At 39.0% G+C, this 16,607-nt stretch overlaps 1 protein-coding gene across 1 annotated transcript in view; it reads right to left on the reverse strand.

Annotated features, from left to right (window-relative positions):
* Nucleotides 1–2,731: 2,731 nt before the first annotated feature.
* LOC103514298 (S-antigen protein-like) overlaps nt 2,732–16,607 on the reverse strand; it is a 35,205-nt gene continuing 21,329 nt past the window's right edge. The window contains exons 3-5 of the mRNA XM_026827320.1: nt 13,350–13,718; nt 12,739–12,969; nt 2,732–3,009 (exon numbers count right to left, since the gene is read on the reverse strand). Of these exons, the coding sequence (XP_026683121.1) occupies nt 2,732–3,009; nt 12,739–12,969; nt 13,350–13,718 (878 nt within the window). The remainder of the gene's footprint in view (nt 3,010–12,738; nt 12,970–13,349; nt 13,719–16,607) is intronic.

A 16,607-nucleotide genomic window follows, 5' to 3' on the forward strand; every position in this document is an offset into this window, starting at 1 on the left:
CAATTGGGCATCCTTCGACACAGACCACACGAGTCTAGTGAAGAAATCGTTTAATTGTTACGAAATAAATAAGGCTGACGCGTCGCGATAGACGGCGGGGGGGGAAAAACAATAAAATATAGAATATACTATCGTCTTTTTTTCAACACATTCTGATTTCTGATGGCGTTCCCTCTGTCTCATGTTTTTTTTCCCCTGATGATTTAAAAACTGACCAAATAATAAATTCAACGGGCCTCACATCTAGCTTCCCGCAGTTATATCTCACACTCTCACAAATATTGTAGTTATATCTCACATTCTCATAAATAATGTGAAAAACACAAATGAAGAATAATAAGAAGTTTATGTGACAGATTCCCTTGTGACAGATATGCTATTATAGTGAGGCAGATTTTTGCAAACAACGAAGTTATTCAAGATAATTTATCACTTTTTCTGGCAAGACGTGGAGATTTCAGAGGAAAAACTAGACGGATTGTGGATCGGCTGGCGTGCTCATTGCTCATTTATGAGAATTTGAGATTTAGGAACGTTTGTTTTAGTTTTAAGGGTATTTCTTACTTTTTATGCTTGTTATTTGCTGGTATTTTTTTGAAAATGTCGAGAACACCTTGATATTGTTACCCAAATTAGTATGTTGAAAATGTTGAAATCCCGTGTTCAGATAGGGTCGGCGTTTTTCGTCAGCCTATCAATCAGCCCTAACTAGGGTATTAGATTTGGGTTGACATTTGGTTTTGGCTACTATCACACTCCATTTCACAATACAAACTGCAAATTCTTCAAAGTTGCAGCAACTATCACACCTATTGGCATGCAAAATATCGATACTGTCTACCTTGTCAGGGGTATGTCCGACTTGCCTAATATTAATACGGTCTTTTCAGGTGTATGCCTGCCTTGCCTGACACCATATTCCTTAGTATAGTGTAAACTATACAACTATTAATTATTTCACCACCTACATGGTTTTGGCATGTTGTATTTGCTTATCCGGCATGTCATCTTGTAACAGATTTGCTCTGAGCTCTTCCACATTATCACCATCATTATTTTTGCTAAATCGTCCACATTATTAATATCATCATTATTATTATTTTATCTTCCACATTATTAGTATCATCATCATCATCATTATTGCCAGATCTTTTACATTACTTATTAGTCCGTCCTTCCTTTATTATTACTAACTAGTGGTTGACCCGTCCTTTGTACGGGACCACCACACACACACAAACATTGTCCTAGAGCTGAATAGAAGAAGTAATAGAATTAAATTAAACAAGGAAATTTAATTCAAATTAAATTGATCCCAAATCCCAGGGCAAGATAAACCTAGACCCTTGACAAATGGAGTGTGCCTGAAGCCACGTGATGTGTTCCAGTCCACCGCGCTTCTTAGCCTTTTGGCTAAGATCAAAGTGAGCTAGATCTGCTAGATTAATCCTGGTGACATTCGATACTTGGGTGAGTTTGGTAACGGTGCCATCGGTTGACACCGGTGAAACACCATTTGGGGATCGTTGAGCCATTTTTCATCACTCGGTTGATACGATCAAACAGAAATCACTTTATACAGGGTCCGACACGAGAACCGTAGTGTAGGTTAGAGTGAGTTATAACTACTATTAACAATGGACTATTCAGTCAATGAGCCGAACCCTGTACTAATATACTTTCTGATTCAAATAATCGCACGAGCTGATCACAACAAAACCAAAGTTGAAGTTATAGGTGGTCATGATCATGATATAATCTCTCAGATTCTGTCATGACTGCTCGAGAATCATTGATAATTTGATCATGAATCATGAGCATGACTCAATGAGTCTCGTGTTGATATTTGATTATACAGGGAGGTCTGAGTGGCTCGCCTGGTAATCAGAAGGGTGTGGGTTCAATTTAAGCCGAGGAATGGAATTTCGTCTTTCTACACAACCACATCTATGGAATATAAGCTACGCAACCACATCTATGGAATATAAGCTAAATTTATCCTCTAATCATCTAATATTGAACATATAGAGTATATAGACGTACATCACTTTCCAAGTTTCCGTTAATACTCAAAAGCTAGTTAAAGTTCCAACCTTAATTATACCTAATACTATCAAATATCTATATCTTCATATATTGCTCCCCCACAAGTGGTACCCTTTGTCATCTTGGCAGCCTGCTGGTGAGCAGGAAGGCGGCTGTTCCAGCATTTCTCTCTCTAATACACAGTATAACCTACTGGTGAAATTGAAGCTTCATGAAACCGATAGATAAGATTTTAAGTTTTTAACACAGTGTAGTGCACACTGGGTTTCTTCAGACGCGTTTCTCCCGTGTGCATTGCGCCTAAAAGTCTTTCCACAAAAACAGTTGAAAAAAAAAAAAAAAAAAAAAAAAAAAAAAAAAAAACTCCACACACACCCATCACACACACACCCATCACACACACACCCATAACACACACCCCAATCACACCACACACACCCACCCACCACACACACAGAACTATGCTAACTAGGCTGACGGGGCTGGCTTTTATCCTAAACAAATAAGCTTCTTTTTCTTAACGGCTGGCTTTCTCCTGATCCTGTCTTCCTTCTCTCCTCATATTGGGGACGATAAGACCTTAGCAGTTACAGCTCCTCTATCTTCTTCTTTTACTTAGTCGGTTCACACTCAAGTCGGGTGGACATCCCTAAAAAAAAAAATAATAATAATAATAAAAATCTAATCAGTGCAATCGTTTGCGTTTATTTTCCTGATGATCTCCATCTTCGTTTTCCTCCTCAATATACCCCTTCTTTTGTTTCCTCTTTCGTTTCAATTCGTCTCTCTGCATTCGGTCATACTCGGCTTTCGGAACCGGTTTGCAAACGTACACGTACGGTTCGTCCGCTTTTTTTGTGCTGGTCTCATCGTCGTCCAAATGGGAACAATCTTCAAAGACGTCGTCCCAACACATGACGTCGAAGGTGAAGTCGGGGCAGCTCGACGTCGATTTTGGTTCAACTGATATTGGTGATAGTCAAACGGGGTTAGTTTTGTGGGCGGCTCAGATGTGGACAACTTTAGTGGCTGCTCAAATTCTCAAATATGGGCAGCTTTTTTGACTATTTTAAGATTCTAAGTTCTAATGTGGACAAATTTTGTGCCAGCTCAAATAAGGGACGCTTTCCCGACTGCTTACATATGGGCAGCTTTTGTGGCTGCTGAAATATGGGCAACTTTTTTTGACTCTTCTAATGTGGACGTTTGTGGCCGCTCTATATCGGACAGCTTTTAAAACTACTCAAATAGCGCTAACTTTTCTAGTTAACAATGAAAATTTCGGCGGTTCTTTCAAGACGAGGTTTGTGACGATTTTACACTTTTGATTGCACCGATGAAATCTGGAACAAATTTCCTTGTTATTTTTTGTTTCATTTGTTGAATACGAGAAATTTTGAGTGGACAAAACAAGCTGTAATAATGGCTTATATTGACATAATTAGTTTGGTATCCAATTTGTTCGAGAATTTAGGATATAAAAATAAATCACTGGCCATTTATCAAGGTGTATCACTAATGAATCACCTTAGTACCTCATTTATAAGTGAACTAATTGTTTATATCAGATACAACTAGTACCTCATTTATAAGTGAACTAATTGTTTATATCAGATATCAGATACATCAGTGTTAACTTAGTCATGCTAAATCCCCAAATTTGTGGACCAGATTAATAAAACTTCATTTTCCAAAACATTAGATTAAAAACAAAGGACCATTAAATTAAAAAACCTTCATGGAATCATACGTCATGTTCTTGGAAACAGAATTGGGCCGATTGTACACTCATCCTTAAGGAATGGGATCTTGTTTCAGTCTTCAACTTCAAATTTTATAATAAAAATTCAACTTTGTATGTACGTATGTAAAACCAAACATTTAGTATTATTATTATAGTAATATTTCTACATTATTATCATTATTGTTAGATGATCTTTTACATAGCATCATCATTATTAGCAATATTTGTGTTAGACGAGTTTTATATCTAGGTACATCATCGGAATCTAGAATACTTGGAGCATGGGTTCCTAAGGAGGATTCTTAGTTCTGACTTCTAATGATTCCAGACAGTCTGAGCGTGTGTGGCTGGCGTAATACTTTGTTTGTTGGAGTATAGTCCTCTTGGTGGAACTGTAACATGTAATGTGTCGGTGAGTTTTTTGATGGATTGCTCTGATGAAGGTTTTATTATTATTATTATTACTTTTTTTTCTAAATTTTCCCGTTTTCATGACAGGATTAATTGATCACTCTCCGGGAATTACTCATACTCTCTCTCCCCCCCCTCCCTCCCCCTCTTTAGTCTGTCTCTCTCCCTCCCTCTGTCTCTCTCCTCCTCCTCCACTAAGAGAAGTAATGTAATCGAGTGAAATTTTTAGTGCCAAAACACGCTTTGAAAGGTGGGATGTACCTAATGTACCCATCTTGAATGTAAGGTGGGATGTACCTATGTACCCTTCCCATAGAATGATACAAGCCAAATCCTCGAGAAAATGCTCACATTACTCACAAACAGAGACCTCATTGATCTCAAGTTGAATAAAGACTATAAAGAGCATGAAAAAAGAGTAGATACATGGTGGGTATACACATACCAAAGCAACGTTCCCGAGTCATGTTTCATTTGTGCTGATGTCGGGATGAATAAAAAAAAAGTAGAAAAACCCAAAGAAAAAAGGATAATAAAAAAATAAAAAAAAAATGTAGGGATGGAAAAAATCCCACAAAGAGCATTAAAGAGAACATCCTTTTGCATGGGAAAAGGATAAAGACAAAAATCCCCACTGACAACTGTGAATAAAATGTAGATAAGCGACTTTATGGGCAAGGGAGATTTTACGAAGGGACAAAAGGAGGAGAGGGATAAAGGAGGGAAGGGAACAAGTATTGGAGGGAAAAAGGAAGGGAGGGATAAAGGATAAAAAAAGGAACCAAAATTATTGGGGGAGGGAAATGGATAGAAGAGAACGAGAGGGGGTGATAAATAAAAATGAAAATTGCAAGTACCTAATAAAGAAAAAGAAAAATTAGAAGAAAGAAATAAGAAAAGGGCAGCGAAAAAGTGATAAAGAAGTCCGGAAATGGGCGATAAATTTGGCATTTTTCTTTATTTCTTCTTCGTCTTCTTTCTTTTCCTCTCTTCTTTTCCTGTTTCTTTTCTTAGTTCTTCTTCTTTTCTTCTAAGGATCTAAGGAAACTCGTAAACTTGGCAACTGTTTATTCGGAATGTCGGACATTCTTTGCTTTCTCATCTTTGAGGGCAGTCTTTCTCTAAGTTAACTTGGCTGGCTTGGCTTTCTTTAATCTTAATACGAGTAGGTATTCCCATTAAACGAAGTGTATTCAAGTTTTAGTTCGACAATCTTACAGTTAGTTTGTCTCTATGTCCGTTAGCTTGTTTCTCTGTTTGCCTTTCTGGCTGTCTAATTCACGAACAACGGTGAATGGTTTATCCAATTTTCATCGAATTCGGCAAAAGTTTTGACAAACTGATGTTTATTCGGACAAAACTAGTAAAAATGTTTCTATATCTCAAGATTTCCATGTTTTGTGTTTTCATTCCCCTGCCTAATGAGACTTTTATTTATGGGCCCAAGTTTCGACCAGCCTAGAAATGTTCGCCAGTTTGTCTGAAGATTTGTTTACAATTTCGTAGCGAAACAGCGGGGCGTCTCTATGACCGTTAGCTTGTTTCTCTGTTTGTCTTTCTGGCTGTCTGTCTGTAATTCACGAACAACGGTGAATGGTTTATCCAATTTTCATCGAATTCGGCAAAATTTTTGGCAAACTGTTAATTCGGACAAAACTAATAAAAATCTTTCTATATCTCAAGATTTCCATGTTTTGTGTTTTCATTCCCCTAATGAGACTTATATTTATGGGCCCAAGTTTCGACCAGCCTAGAAATGTTCGCCAGTTTGTCTGAAGATTTGTTTACAATTTCGTAGCGAAACAGCGGGGTACCTATATATTTTTTTCTTTTTTTTTAATTTTTAATTATAATTTTTATTTTAAATTTTCTATTTCTATTTTGTGCTTGTGACATGTAAACAATTTGTTTTGAGTTGAAATACATGAAACTTTGTCAAACTTTTTGAATAGGTTTGATAGAGGGAACTGTAACTGTTAAGGTCTTATTGTCCCGAAATCGAAGAGAGAAGGAAGCGGATAGGGGAAAGTTAGCCCTTCGAGAACGAACATTATCCGTTCAGGATTAAATCCGCCCCCGGGCGGGAATCGAACCCGCGACCTAGCGCTTACAAGGCAGACGCGCTATCAACCAAGCTAACTAGGCTGTTTCCAATCTTATTGAGGCCTTTACCTCTGGCTGAGTGCTTAAGATAACTGAGTCTGGCTTGGGTACTTTAAACAGGGAGAATACCAGCCTGAAATTTCCCTTGATAAAGAAATAGGAAATGTTGAGTGCGAAGGACATCCTCTCGAAAAAAAAGCTGGAACCAAATGTCAGACCAGAAGCGATCACCCTAGGGCTCATGGAGAGGCTGGCGACCCCAGACCCCGTCTTACACCAAGGTGGACAATAGGTTGGGAACCACTAGTCTGGAAGGATATTTCGCTATGTCTAGAAGGATAATGGTTGCTTTTCCTTTCGAGTCATATTTAGAAAATTGACAGCTTGGAAAAGTTCATCCCCTTTTCCTCTTTTTCTTCTCCCGTATTTCTTTCTCCCTTTTCTTCCCCCTGTTTCTTCTTTCTTTTTTAGCCCGTCCTTCCTTTATTATTACGATAGTAACAAGCTGGGCCCGTCCCTCCGGGAATTTTTTAGCCCGTAGTTTATTCGATCGTGATTGGAGAAAATCAGTACCTATATATGTACCTACCTAATTTGTTTAATATTCAGTTTATTATTATTCTTGATTTGATTTTTTGATTTTACTTTCATGTAATCATTTAAAATTGAAGCATGGTTCGAACTGAAATAATCTGAAAGAAACCCTTTTGTTGAAATCTCTATTTATAAACAATATAATCATCAACCCGTTTTTCATATCCGAGAGCTTTCAAAATGCGTTCATCCATGAAGAAAATCTGATGTCGCTGATGGCGATGGAGATTTCATTTAGATATTTTCAGTTGTAGAGCTTTGCTAGTTTTATTACTACTTGTTGAAGCAATTCAACCATGTTTTCATGATTGTTATAGGTTTCCTGGTTAGAAGTTAGTTGGTTTTGCTTGTTCACTTATTTATGTTGTTGAGTAGTACATAATAGTACATATAGTCTAGTGTTTAGACTGTCGAATTAGGACATACAGTCCTTTTCTCTCAATAGTTTACTATGGCACGACCTAAAGGGGCTTTTCAGTCCTAATATCCTAGCAGGAAAAACAAAATCTATTCTATTTGGATATCATCTAAGATGAGATCATTACGACAGGTGAAAATTGTCAAGGAATCAGGAGAAAAGAGCACTGTATATGCCAAAAATGTCAACATTTAATGATAAATCCACCTTTTCTGTTTCCTTCATTCCACTTTTCTTCTCCTGCTTTCTTGATTCCTTCCCATCCTTGCTTTACCTCAATCAATCCTATCTTAAAACGTGACATTCCTTGATTTTCCTTCCCAAAAATCCTCATCTCCCTCCAGTGTACCCCGTTTCTCCGTCTTAGGGCGTTCCGTCCATAACGCCCTTGCGCCTCTAACAAAAGAACTAATGGGGCATATTTCCCTAATATGTACGCTTTTCTACTTCTACACTCACATGAGAGAGGGACGGACTAGAAATGACAGATATTTTCCATTTTATACTGTCTCCCTGATGAGGGAAAGAGCGCCAAATGGAGGGGGAGGGGATGAATGGGGAGGAAGAGAAGATGACGAATGGAGGAGGAGAGTAAGTTGACGAATGGGGGTGGAGATGAAGGCTGAGGAGGAACGAATGGAGGTGTGGATGTGTTGGAGGAAGCATCAAGTAAAGCAAACACAGAAATGTGAAATATGAATTCCATGGGGGAATTTCCATACGAGATTTGCCAGGAGGAAAAAGAAGAAGAAGAAGAAGAGGACGAGGAGAAGAAGGAGGAAAAGAATATTAAGAAAAAAAAGAAGGATCAAAATAAGGAGGAGGATGCAGAAGAAGTTAATACGAGATTTTCTAGGCAGAGGAGAAGAAGAAGAAGTGAAAAAAAAAGAATAACGACGAGGGGGAGGAGGAGAAGAAGGAAGAGCAGAATAACTAACGCAAAAGAAGAAGAAAAAATAAAAGAAGAAAAGGAAGGAGAAGAACGAGAAAAGCAGCAGAACGGGAGAAGGAAAAAGATGCAGAAAGGCAGAATAACGAGAAGGGAAAAGAACTAGCAGAAGCAGGAAGAGAAGAAGAAGAAGAACAAGAACAAGCAGAAGGAGAAGGGAAAGAAAGAGAAAATCAGAAAACCCGGGAGAGACAACTAATACTCCTCGGAATGTGACAGGAGGAGCTCAGAGATGAAAATGTATGAAATTCCCCTGTCATATTTGTCAAATCTATATTTCCCATTCTTCATCACGGTTTTATCTGCCTTTTCCTCCCTTTCTTTCTTTCTTCTCGTTACATCTTTTTCTCCCTTTTTGCACATTCCTTCTTGTACCTCCTTTTCTTTTTCCTTTCCTCCCTTTTATTTATTTATTTTTTTTTTCTTTTTACTGAATTTTTTCCCTACTGAATTAGGAATTATGAAATACGACTATCAGGATTTTTTTATTATTGGTTATTGTCTTTAAACCTTTGCCTTTGGGCTGACGAAAATCACTTCTAGCTCGATGCAAACTATAAGAACCTTGTGTAGTCAAACGGTTACGGAATATGCCAATTTTTTTCCGGAGTGAGATTTGTGCTATGCTGTGGAAGTGGGAGGGTCAAACTTTTACATCTCCGTAACGTACAAGTTCCATAAATAAGAAATGAAAACTAAACCGGAACACAACTTTTCTGATGAGTAATTTGAACATGAAACGAAGGAGGAGGAGGAGAATAAGACGAAGAAATTGTTAGAAAGAAAGGGAAATGAAGAGGAGGAGGAGGAGGAAGAGGATAAACGATAGAATAAAGAGTAGGAGAAGGAGGCTAAGAAAGACTAGAAGAAGACGAAGAAGAAATTGTTAGAAAGAAAGGGAGATAAAGAGGAGGAGAATAAATCATAAAATAAAGAAAACGAAGGAGGAGGAGGAGGAGGAGGAGAAGGAGAATAAGACGAAGAAATTGTTAAAAAGAAAGGGAAATGAAGAGGAGTAGGAGGAGGAGGAGGAGGAAGAGGATAAACGATAGAATAAAGAGTAGGAGAAGGAGGCTAAGAAAGACTAGAAGAAGACGAAGAAGAAATTTCTGAAGATTTTCATGTCTGAGATTTGCTTTTTCTGATTGAACCCTGGCATGTGATCCACTGATGAACCCATTTGAATGATTTTATCATAAAGCTATTCAAAGAAGAAAGAACTATGCCCATAAATTGGATAGTAATTTTGTGAAATTTCTATGTTTTGTTCAAATGAAAATCTCAATCTTGAGTTGGTAAACCCGGGAATAAATGCAAACCACATGCTACGGTACAGAGAGTAGTCACTCGTAGGTGCATCTTTAGATTAAATTCAGATGAGTTAAGATTAAAGATAATGGAACTATTGAAAGAGATTGAATCCAAGTTTGGCATATTAAAGAGATTTGCGATTGAAGATAATTCAAGTATTCAAGTTTGGCGTATGAGATGATTGGTATGAAACTATGTATGAAGAAGATGAGATGTTCCATTAGACCTTATAGACAGTAAATGTGGGATTAAACCCAGTTTAGGAGATATTCAATTAAACGATTAATCCAAGGAATCGATAAATCCAAGGTGTAAGGTGAGATTTAGATAATACTCGTAAATGCAATTAATCGATTAATCCCAGGTCAGGTGGAAGGTGTAGGTCTTAACCTACGTCTTGTGGGTTAAGATGGGTATTGTGGCTCTTGTCTAGTACAAAGTTCACCTCGCACTCTTAGTTCATTCGCTCAATAGAGCGAAAACAATGCTAAAGGTCACAAACCTCTGCAAATAGGACTACCGATGCTGAATAAGAGTTTGCATTTTGATTTTTGTGTGCAAATCCAGAGCCTTTTCACAAGTTTTGTGGATATCTTAGCATTACTAAGGGCCTCGATCCTTTAATTGCAATCATTTTCCACATTTCACTAATCTTTTTCCCCCTGATAATTCTGCCATTAATCGCTACTCATTCAAATTAGCTATTCGATTGTCCTCACGAGGCTGAGGGCACCCCGAACTCCAAAGTCGGAGCCGCAAAAACTTCGACCCCGCCGGGAATTGAGAACCTCCGGTCTGCAAGTGTGATACCCACTCGGGCACGGAACAAAAACAAATCCAAACATAGCTCAAAGGTCACAAACTCCGCCAATGATACCTGCCGAATGAGCGCTTGAATTTTGATTACAAAAATCTTGATTACGGCAGGCCCCTTCGTACATTGAACCCCTTCATTCAGATACAGGTTCCCTGTGGGTATTTCCAAATTATTTACAACAATATTCAAAATGCGGTGAACCGTGGAAGAAGACTTAATCAGTTGAAGAGGAAAAAGAAGAATAAAGAAGACCAAGTTTAGTGTTGAAAAATGTTGAAGTTATGAAGATGTTCTATGTCCCGTGTTTGTTCATATTCATTAAATTAACTTGTCATCTTCTTTGGATTTCTTTTGATTTTGATGTAGGTTGTAGGAATCAACTTTCGTGCATAGTTGTTGATTACGGGGTCAAGAGGATTTTGATTACTTCGCGATTCAGTCATTACTCAGCGCTGATGTGGTTTGGAGATAACGCAAACAATCATCTTTGGAAAGTTGTGGAATTGTGGATGGTGTCGGTGATGCGGCATACCAGCATACTACATCTTGAAGACTATGTGATTATGCGTGTAGCTGAGTTGAGTCCTGAGATTTGAAAAAGGTACGAATCGCTTCCCATTTTCCAAGTCCTTGACTGAACATAATGATGGATGTGGTGAAGTATGACGAATGACGAATAAAAAGATTCACTTTTCTTTTATTGGTGTTGGCCATTACCTACTAACTAGTTCCAGTACAAACGAAGCACTATCCATATTAAAGCGGTCTTTTTATCTCTTTATATTGGACTATTGCACTGTCCAGTGGCCTGGTCAAAATTTAAAATAACCAACATGACGGGCCCAGCTTTACGTAGCCTCCTTCTTAGCTTTTGCCTGGGCTTTTTGAGTACGAATCAAAGCATAGCCTTAGATTCTGCAGATTTCCTGCCTGAAACCGAACTTCGAAGCTGAATATCTCGAAAACAGTAAGAGCACAAACGATTATCTTAGGATCCCAAGTTAAATAAAACCATGTAAAAAAAAGTCTGAGATTCAACTCAACACATCCTCAGTTCCCAAACACCCAACACCCAAGTCTGAAGAAACAATACGGGCTCGACATACATAGTGTGGGAGGAGTTGTTCTGAGTCTATTCTAAGTCTGAGAATAGTTGTCTATCTTCGTAGCAATTCCATCATTATAATCACTATTGAACGCTATTATTCAAGAAGTCCCTAATCTTACTTTGGCTCGTCTGAAATCTTCTCTTCTTCAGAAATTCCATCATTATAGGTGCCAGTACACTGTAGACTCTTTCGCTTGACTTGGTCTCGAAAAAGTCTATAGTGTACCGTCACCTTAATGACGACTGGAAGAAGTTACTTATGTCATTCTAAAATCTTCTCAGCAATTCAACCATTATTATCATGATTGAAAGATTTTTTTACAAGAAACGCCAATCGCCTAACCTTACTTGAGCCTTTTTTTTGACAACATTCTAACCTCGAAATTTCAAGCCCATCTAAATAAGGAGGTTCCAGGTTCCGTTGCGGACACACTGGTGCTAGGGTCGATGGTCCAGACTAGGGTTAATGGTCCATGGTCCATGGTCCAGACTAGAAGTTCAAGTGATGACTCCAGCGAAGCTTCTTTCAATTAGTTTCAAGAAACACTTGTAGTAGTTCCTGTAGATAAGCATGTAGTTAAGTTGTTCCTTCGAGATCATGAACCTGGAGCTAGTTTTATAGCCGGAAGTCATCTGGAGAACATTATACCTCATTTTTCTACATTTATGGCACCCAGATTTGATTTGTAGTCTGCTTTGCATATTCTATGCATATTTGATGCATAGATGTGTTTATTTTATACCCATCTGCATATGATTACCTATATCCAAGCTGGGCGGGGTATGTAAATAAGGATTTCGTTACCTGTGGTGATGGAACAGTTAGTACCGTGGTGATGGAACGGTAAACTCTTGATAAGATTATGTTCGCGTCTTGCTAATAAGAGTAGGGAACAAGATAATCTTCCTAAAGCTGTGTCCACAGTGTCCACACATATCTGCCTCAATAACATAGAGTTACCTCGTCGATAGATCGCTGAGTGGGACCGGACCGACAAAACCCAGCAGTACGCGATTTTCCAGATGGTCACCCATCCGGAAGAAATACTATTTATTACATACGTATATTGTTATTATTTGTGGCCTAAAATCTCCTGAACCACAACACCTAGAAAGCTGAAATTTGGTAGGAATATTCCTTTTATGGTCTAATAGGTGTGCAATAATATTGCATAAGAAAATAGTGAAAAATTCTCAGTTATAAAAATAAATAAAAATTCAAGTATTAAATTATAACCACAAAGAGTTGTGTTGCCGGTGCTATTGGGTGAGCTTCCGCTTCCTGGGGTTGTGTTTCCAGATCCAGATGGTGTGCTGCCGTTAGGGTTACCATAGCTGTTGTCGGTATTTGGGCTGCCAGTTCCTGGGCTAGTGTTGCCGGTTCCGTTTGGTGAGCTGCCAGATCCTGGGGTGGTGATGCCAGTTCCACTAGGTGTACTGCCGTTAGGGTTACCATAATTGTCGGTGTTTGGGCTTCTAGTTCCATTAGGTGCGTTTCCGGATGGAGTTGTGTTACCGGTACCACTTGGTGAGCTGGCAGATCCTGGGGTGGTGATGCCAGTTCCAGAAGCTGTGCTGCCGTTAGGGTTACCATAGCTGTTGTCGGTATTTGGGCTGCCAGTTACATTAGGTGCGTTTCCGGATGGAGTTGTGTTACCGGTACCACTTGGTGAGCTGGCAGATCCTGGGGTGGTGATGCCGGTTCCACTTGGTGTGTTCCCGCTAGGGGCGAGTTTCCGGATGGAGTTGTGTTACCGGTTCCGTTTGGTGTGCTGCCAGATCCTGGGGTTGTGTTTCCAGATCCAGATGGTGTGCTGCCGTTAGGGTTACCATAGCTGTTGTCGGTATTTGGGCTGCCAGTTCCTGGGCTAGTGTTGCCGGTTCCGTTTGGTGAGCTGCCAGATCCTGGGGTGGTGATGCCAGTTCCACTAGGTGTACTGCCGTTAGGGTTACCATAGTTGTCGGTGTTTGGGCTGCCAGTTCCTGGGCTAGTGTTGCCGGTTCCGTTTGGTGTGCTGCCAGATCCTGGGGTGGTGATGCCGGTTCCACTTGGTGTGTTCCCGCTAGGGCTACCATAACTGTCGGTGTTTGGGCTGCCAGTTCCTGGGCTAGTGTTGCCGGTTCCGTTTGGTGAGCTGCCAGATCCTGGGGTGGTGATGCCAGTTCCACTAGGTGTACTGCCGTTAGGGTTACCATAATTGTCGGTGTTTGGGCTGCAGCTATTCATTTCTAACGAAAGTCACAAATTTGGGTCGGGGTTGTGTTTTTGGGTCTTTTGGATCACTAGGAAGCTATTTGCCATGAGAACTCATTTTTGGTTTGATTTGACGAGGCGACGGACGGGAAGTCACAAAGATCAAATCCCATGTTCTTGTCTTCAAGATACTGTCTTTGATTTTTTAGTTGGCCCGATCCCCGATTTTCAATTGAAATATTGTTGATATTATTTGTAATCTCTTCTTCCAAATAAAAGACAATTCATATGTTCAATAAACTCCATATGTGTATAATTTATTACAATAGTGGCGACGATTGTAATTATACACATATGATATTAGATATTAGTGCTTTATTTAGACTGTCGAATTAGGACATGTAGTCCCATTATCTCAACAGTTTAATATTGCACATATGGAGTTTATTGAACATATGAATTGTCTTTTATTTGGAAGAAGAGATTACAAATAATATCAACAATATTTCAATTGAAAATCGGGGATCGGGCCAACTAAAAAATCAAAGACAGTATCTTGAAGACAAGAACATGGGATTTGATCTTTGTGACTTCCCGTCCGTCGCCTCGTCAAATCAAACCAAAAATGAGTTCTCATGGCAAATAGCTTCCTAGTGATCCAAAAGACCCAAAAACACAACCCCGACCCAAATTTGTGACTTTCGTTAGAAATGAATAGCTCACCCCGAAAGGGAATTTAGCTAAAAAAAAAAAAAAAAAAAAAAAAAAAAGAAAATATAAAAATTTAACCAAAAAAAAAAATTTATTAAAATTCATCCAGAAAAAAAAACTTGTCAGAATAAAAGAATGGAAATTCCAACTGTCCCAAATTGTTCTCTCTCGAGTGTATTATTTACGTGCCTGTTTGTTTTCTTATTTCTCTGTCAACGGCCTCCCCATATCCCATAGGACGCGACAAATCATTAATCTTGTGTTGCACGTGTTTCAAATTTCATCTCTAGAAGTCGTTTACATATCTCTAAATATACCCGAATTCATTCTATTTCAGTTTGAAAACATTCTGAAATTTGAAAATTTATTATTTGTCTCCACCACAAGAGGCAACACGAGGTTCAGATTAAGACGGGTCTAGGACTAACCATTACGGTAAGGAAACGCATCTTGTTGCTTTGGTTATCCAATGGAAAAGGGACGTAACGTCACTTACGCCCTTTTCAGTAGTCTACCTTTTTGGATGGAAATTTTCGTTTTGAACATGACTGTTCTTTCACAGTCATGTTCAATCTATTTTCTATCTCTTTTCGACATGTTATGGCTAATTTCGTGAATCCTGTAACATTGTGGCCATTTGAAAATCAAAACTTCAAACGCGATTATCTCGAAACTATGTTTTTGCAACTTCTTCCAAATCACGCCACAATTTTGGAGAAAAATCACCTAGACTTCTAAATAACGCTCATGAAGTATTTTTTGGTGACGACAATTTTTTATAAAGGAAAAATACTATAATATTTTAACAGCCAATAATGTTTTTTTTTTTTTTAGGCAGTGTCTCTACTGCCACGTAAAAATATCCCCAATTCTGATTGGTGGTTCATATTAGAGCGGTCTGACATTGTCTAACCTCGTTTCCACCTCGGAAATTTTCACGTAGCAATTTACACTTTCAACTACTATTTAGAGTATTTATTATTTAGGAATTCTAATTTTTCAATTTTGATTGAGGTTTTCAAACGATTTTCAAGGGATTCTTTCAACTACTATTTGAAAGAACTACACTTTCAACTACTATTTAGAGTATTTATTATTTAAGAATTCTAATTTTTCAATTTTGATTGAGGTTTCCAAACGATTTTCAAGGGATTCGGATTCCAGGTTCGATTTGGGGTTTCCAAGAATTTCGATTTGGGGTTTTCCAGGAATTTTAGTGTGATTTGCAGAAGGCGGTCAGTCCGTTGGTGTCGCAAGAGCATTTTGGTGTCGCTGACACGTTGACGGTGTTGTTGCTGATGGAGTCCAAGAATTTCGATTTGGGGTTTTCCAGGAATTTCAGTGTGATTTGCAGAAGGCGGTCAGTCCGTTGGTGTCGCAAGAGCATTTTGGTGTCGCTGACACGTTGACGGTGTTGTTGCTGATGGACACCTGTTTGCCCTTGTACGTCACCTCACAGACCTGCAGTTCGGAGCATTTCGGGTTGGTGGCGCCCAGAGCGTTGGCGATGGACTTGCACGCGTCATCGGGTTCGGAGACCTTACTGCACAGACACACGGGCTTGGGCACGCCGCACAGTTTGGTGCGGTCAGCTTCATCTGAAAGAGAGGAAAGCAATTCAGACCTTTAGAAAAGAACTTGAGTGTTGAAAGTACTGCTGGAGAAAACTTCCTGAAAAGCAATTGATTCCTTTAGAAAAGAACCGAAGCGTTGAGAGTACTGTTGGGGAAAAACCTCCAAAACTGCACAAGATCTTGAAATTTTGGATTTCATTTGAAACCAATAACATGACACCCTTCCAGTGCTAAAGTATGTCCAGTACATGAGTTATAAGTGTTGAAAGTTAAAAGTACTGCTGGAGAAAAATTCCTGAAAAGCAATTGAATCCTTTAGAAATGAATCGAAGCGTTGAGAGTACTGTTGGGGAAAAACCTCCAAAATTGCACAAGATCTTGAAATTTTGGATTTCATTTGAAACCAATAACATGACACCCTTCCAGTGCTAAAGTATGTACAGTACATGAGTTATATACATGATGGAAATGGCCTCGTTCCACTTCTTCAAACATTGCCGGTACGACTCCAGATCGAACCCCGTGATTGTGACCTGAAATAGGGAAGGGTCAGGTAGAACACAAAACTCAAGGACTTTCCCATTTGGTTGTGTCAACACATAGTAAACCCTGTCGATCGACGAGGTG

This window comes from Diaphorina citri, unplaced genomic scaffold, assembly GCF_000475195.1.
Source record: "Diaphorina citri unplaced genomic scaffold, Diaci psyllid genome assembly version 1.1 scaffold1119, whole genome shotgun sequence".
Lineage (NCBI taxonomy): Eukaryota > Metazoa > Arthropoda > Insecta > Hemiptera > Psyllidae > Diaphorina > Diaphorina citri.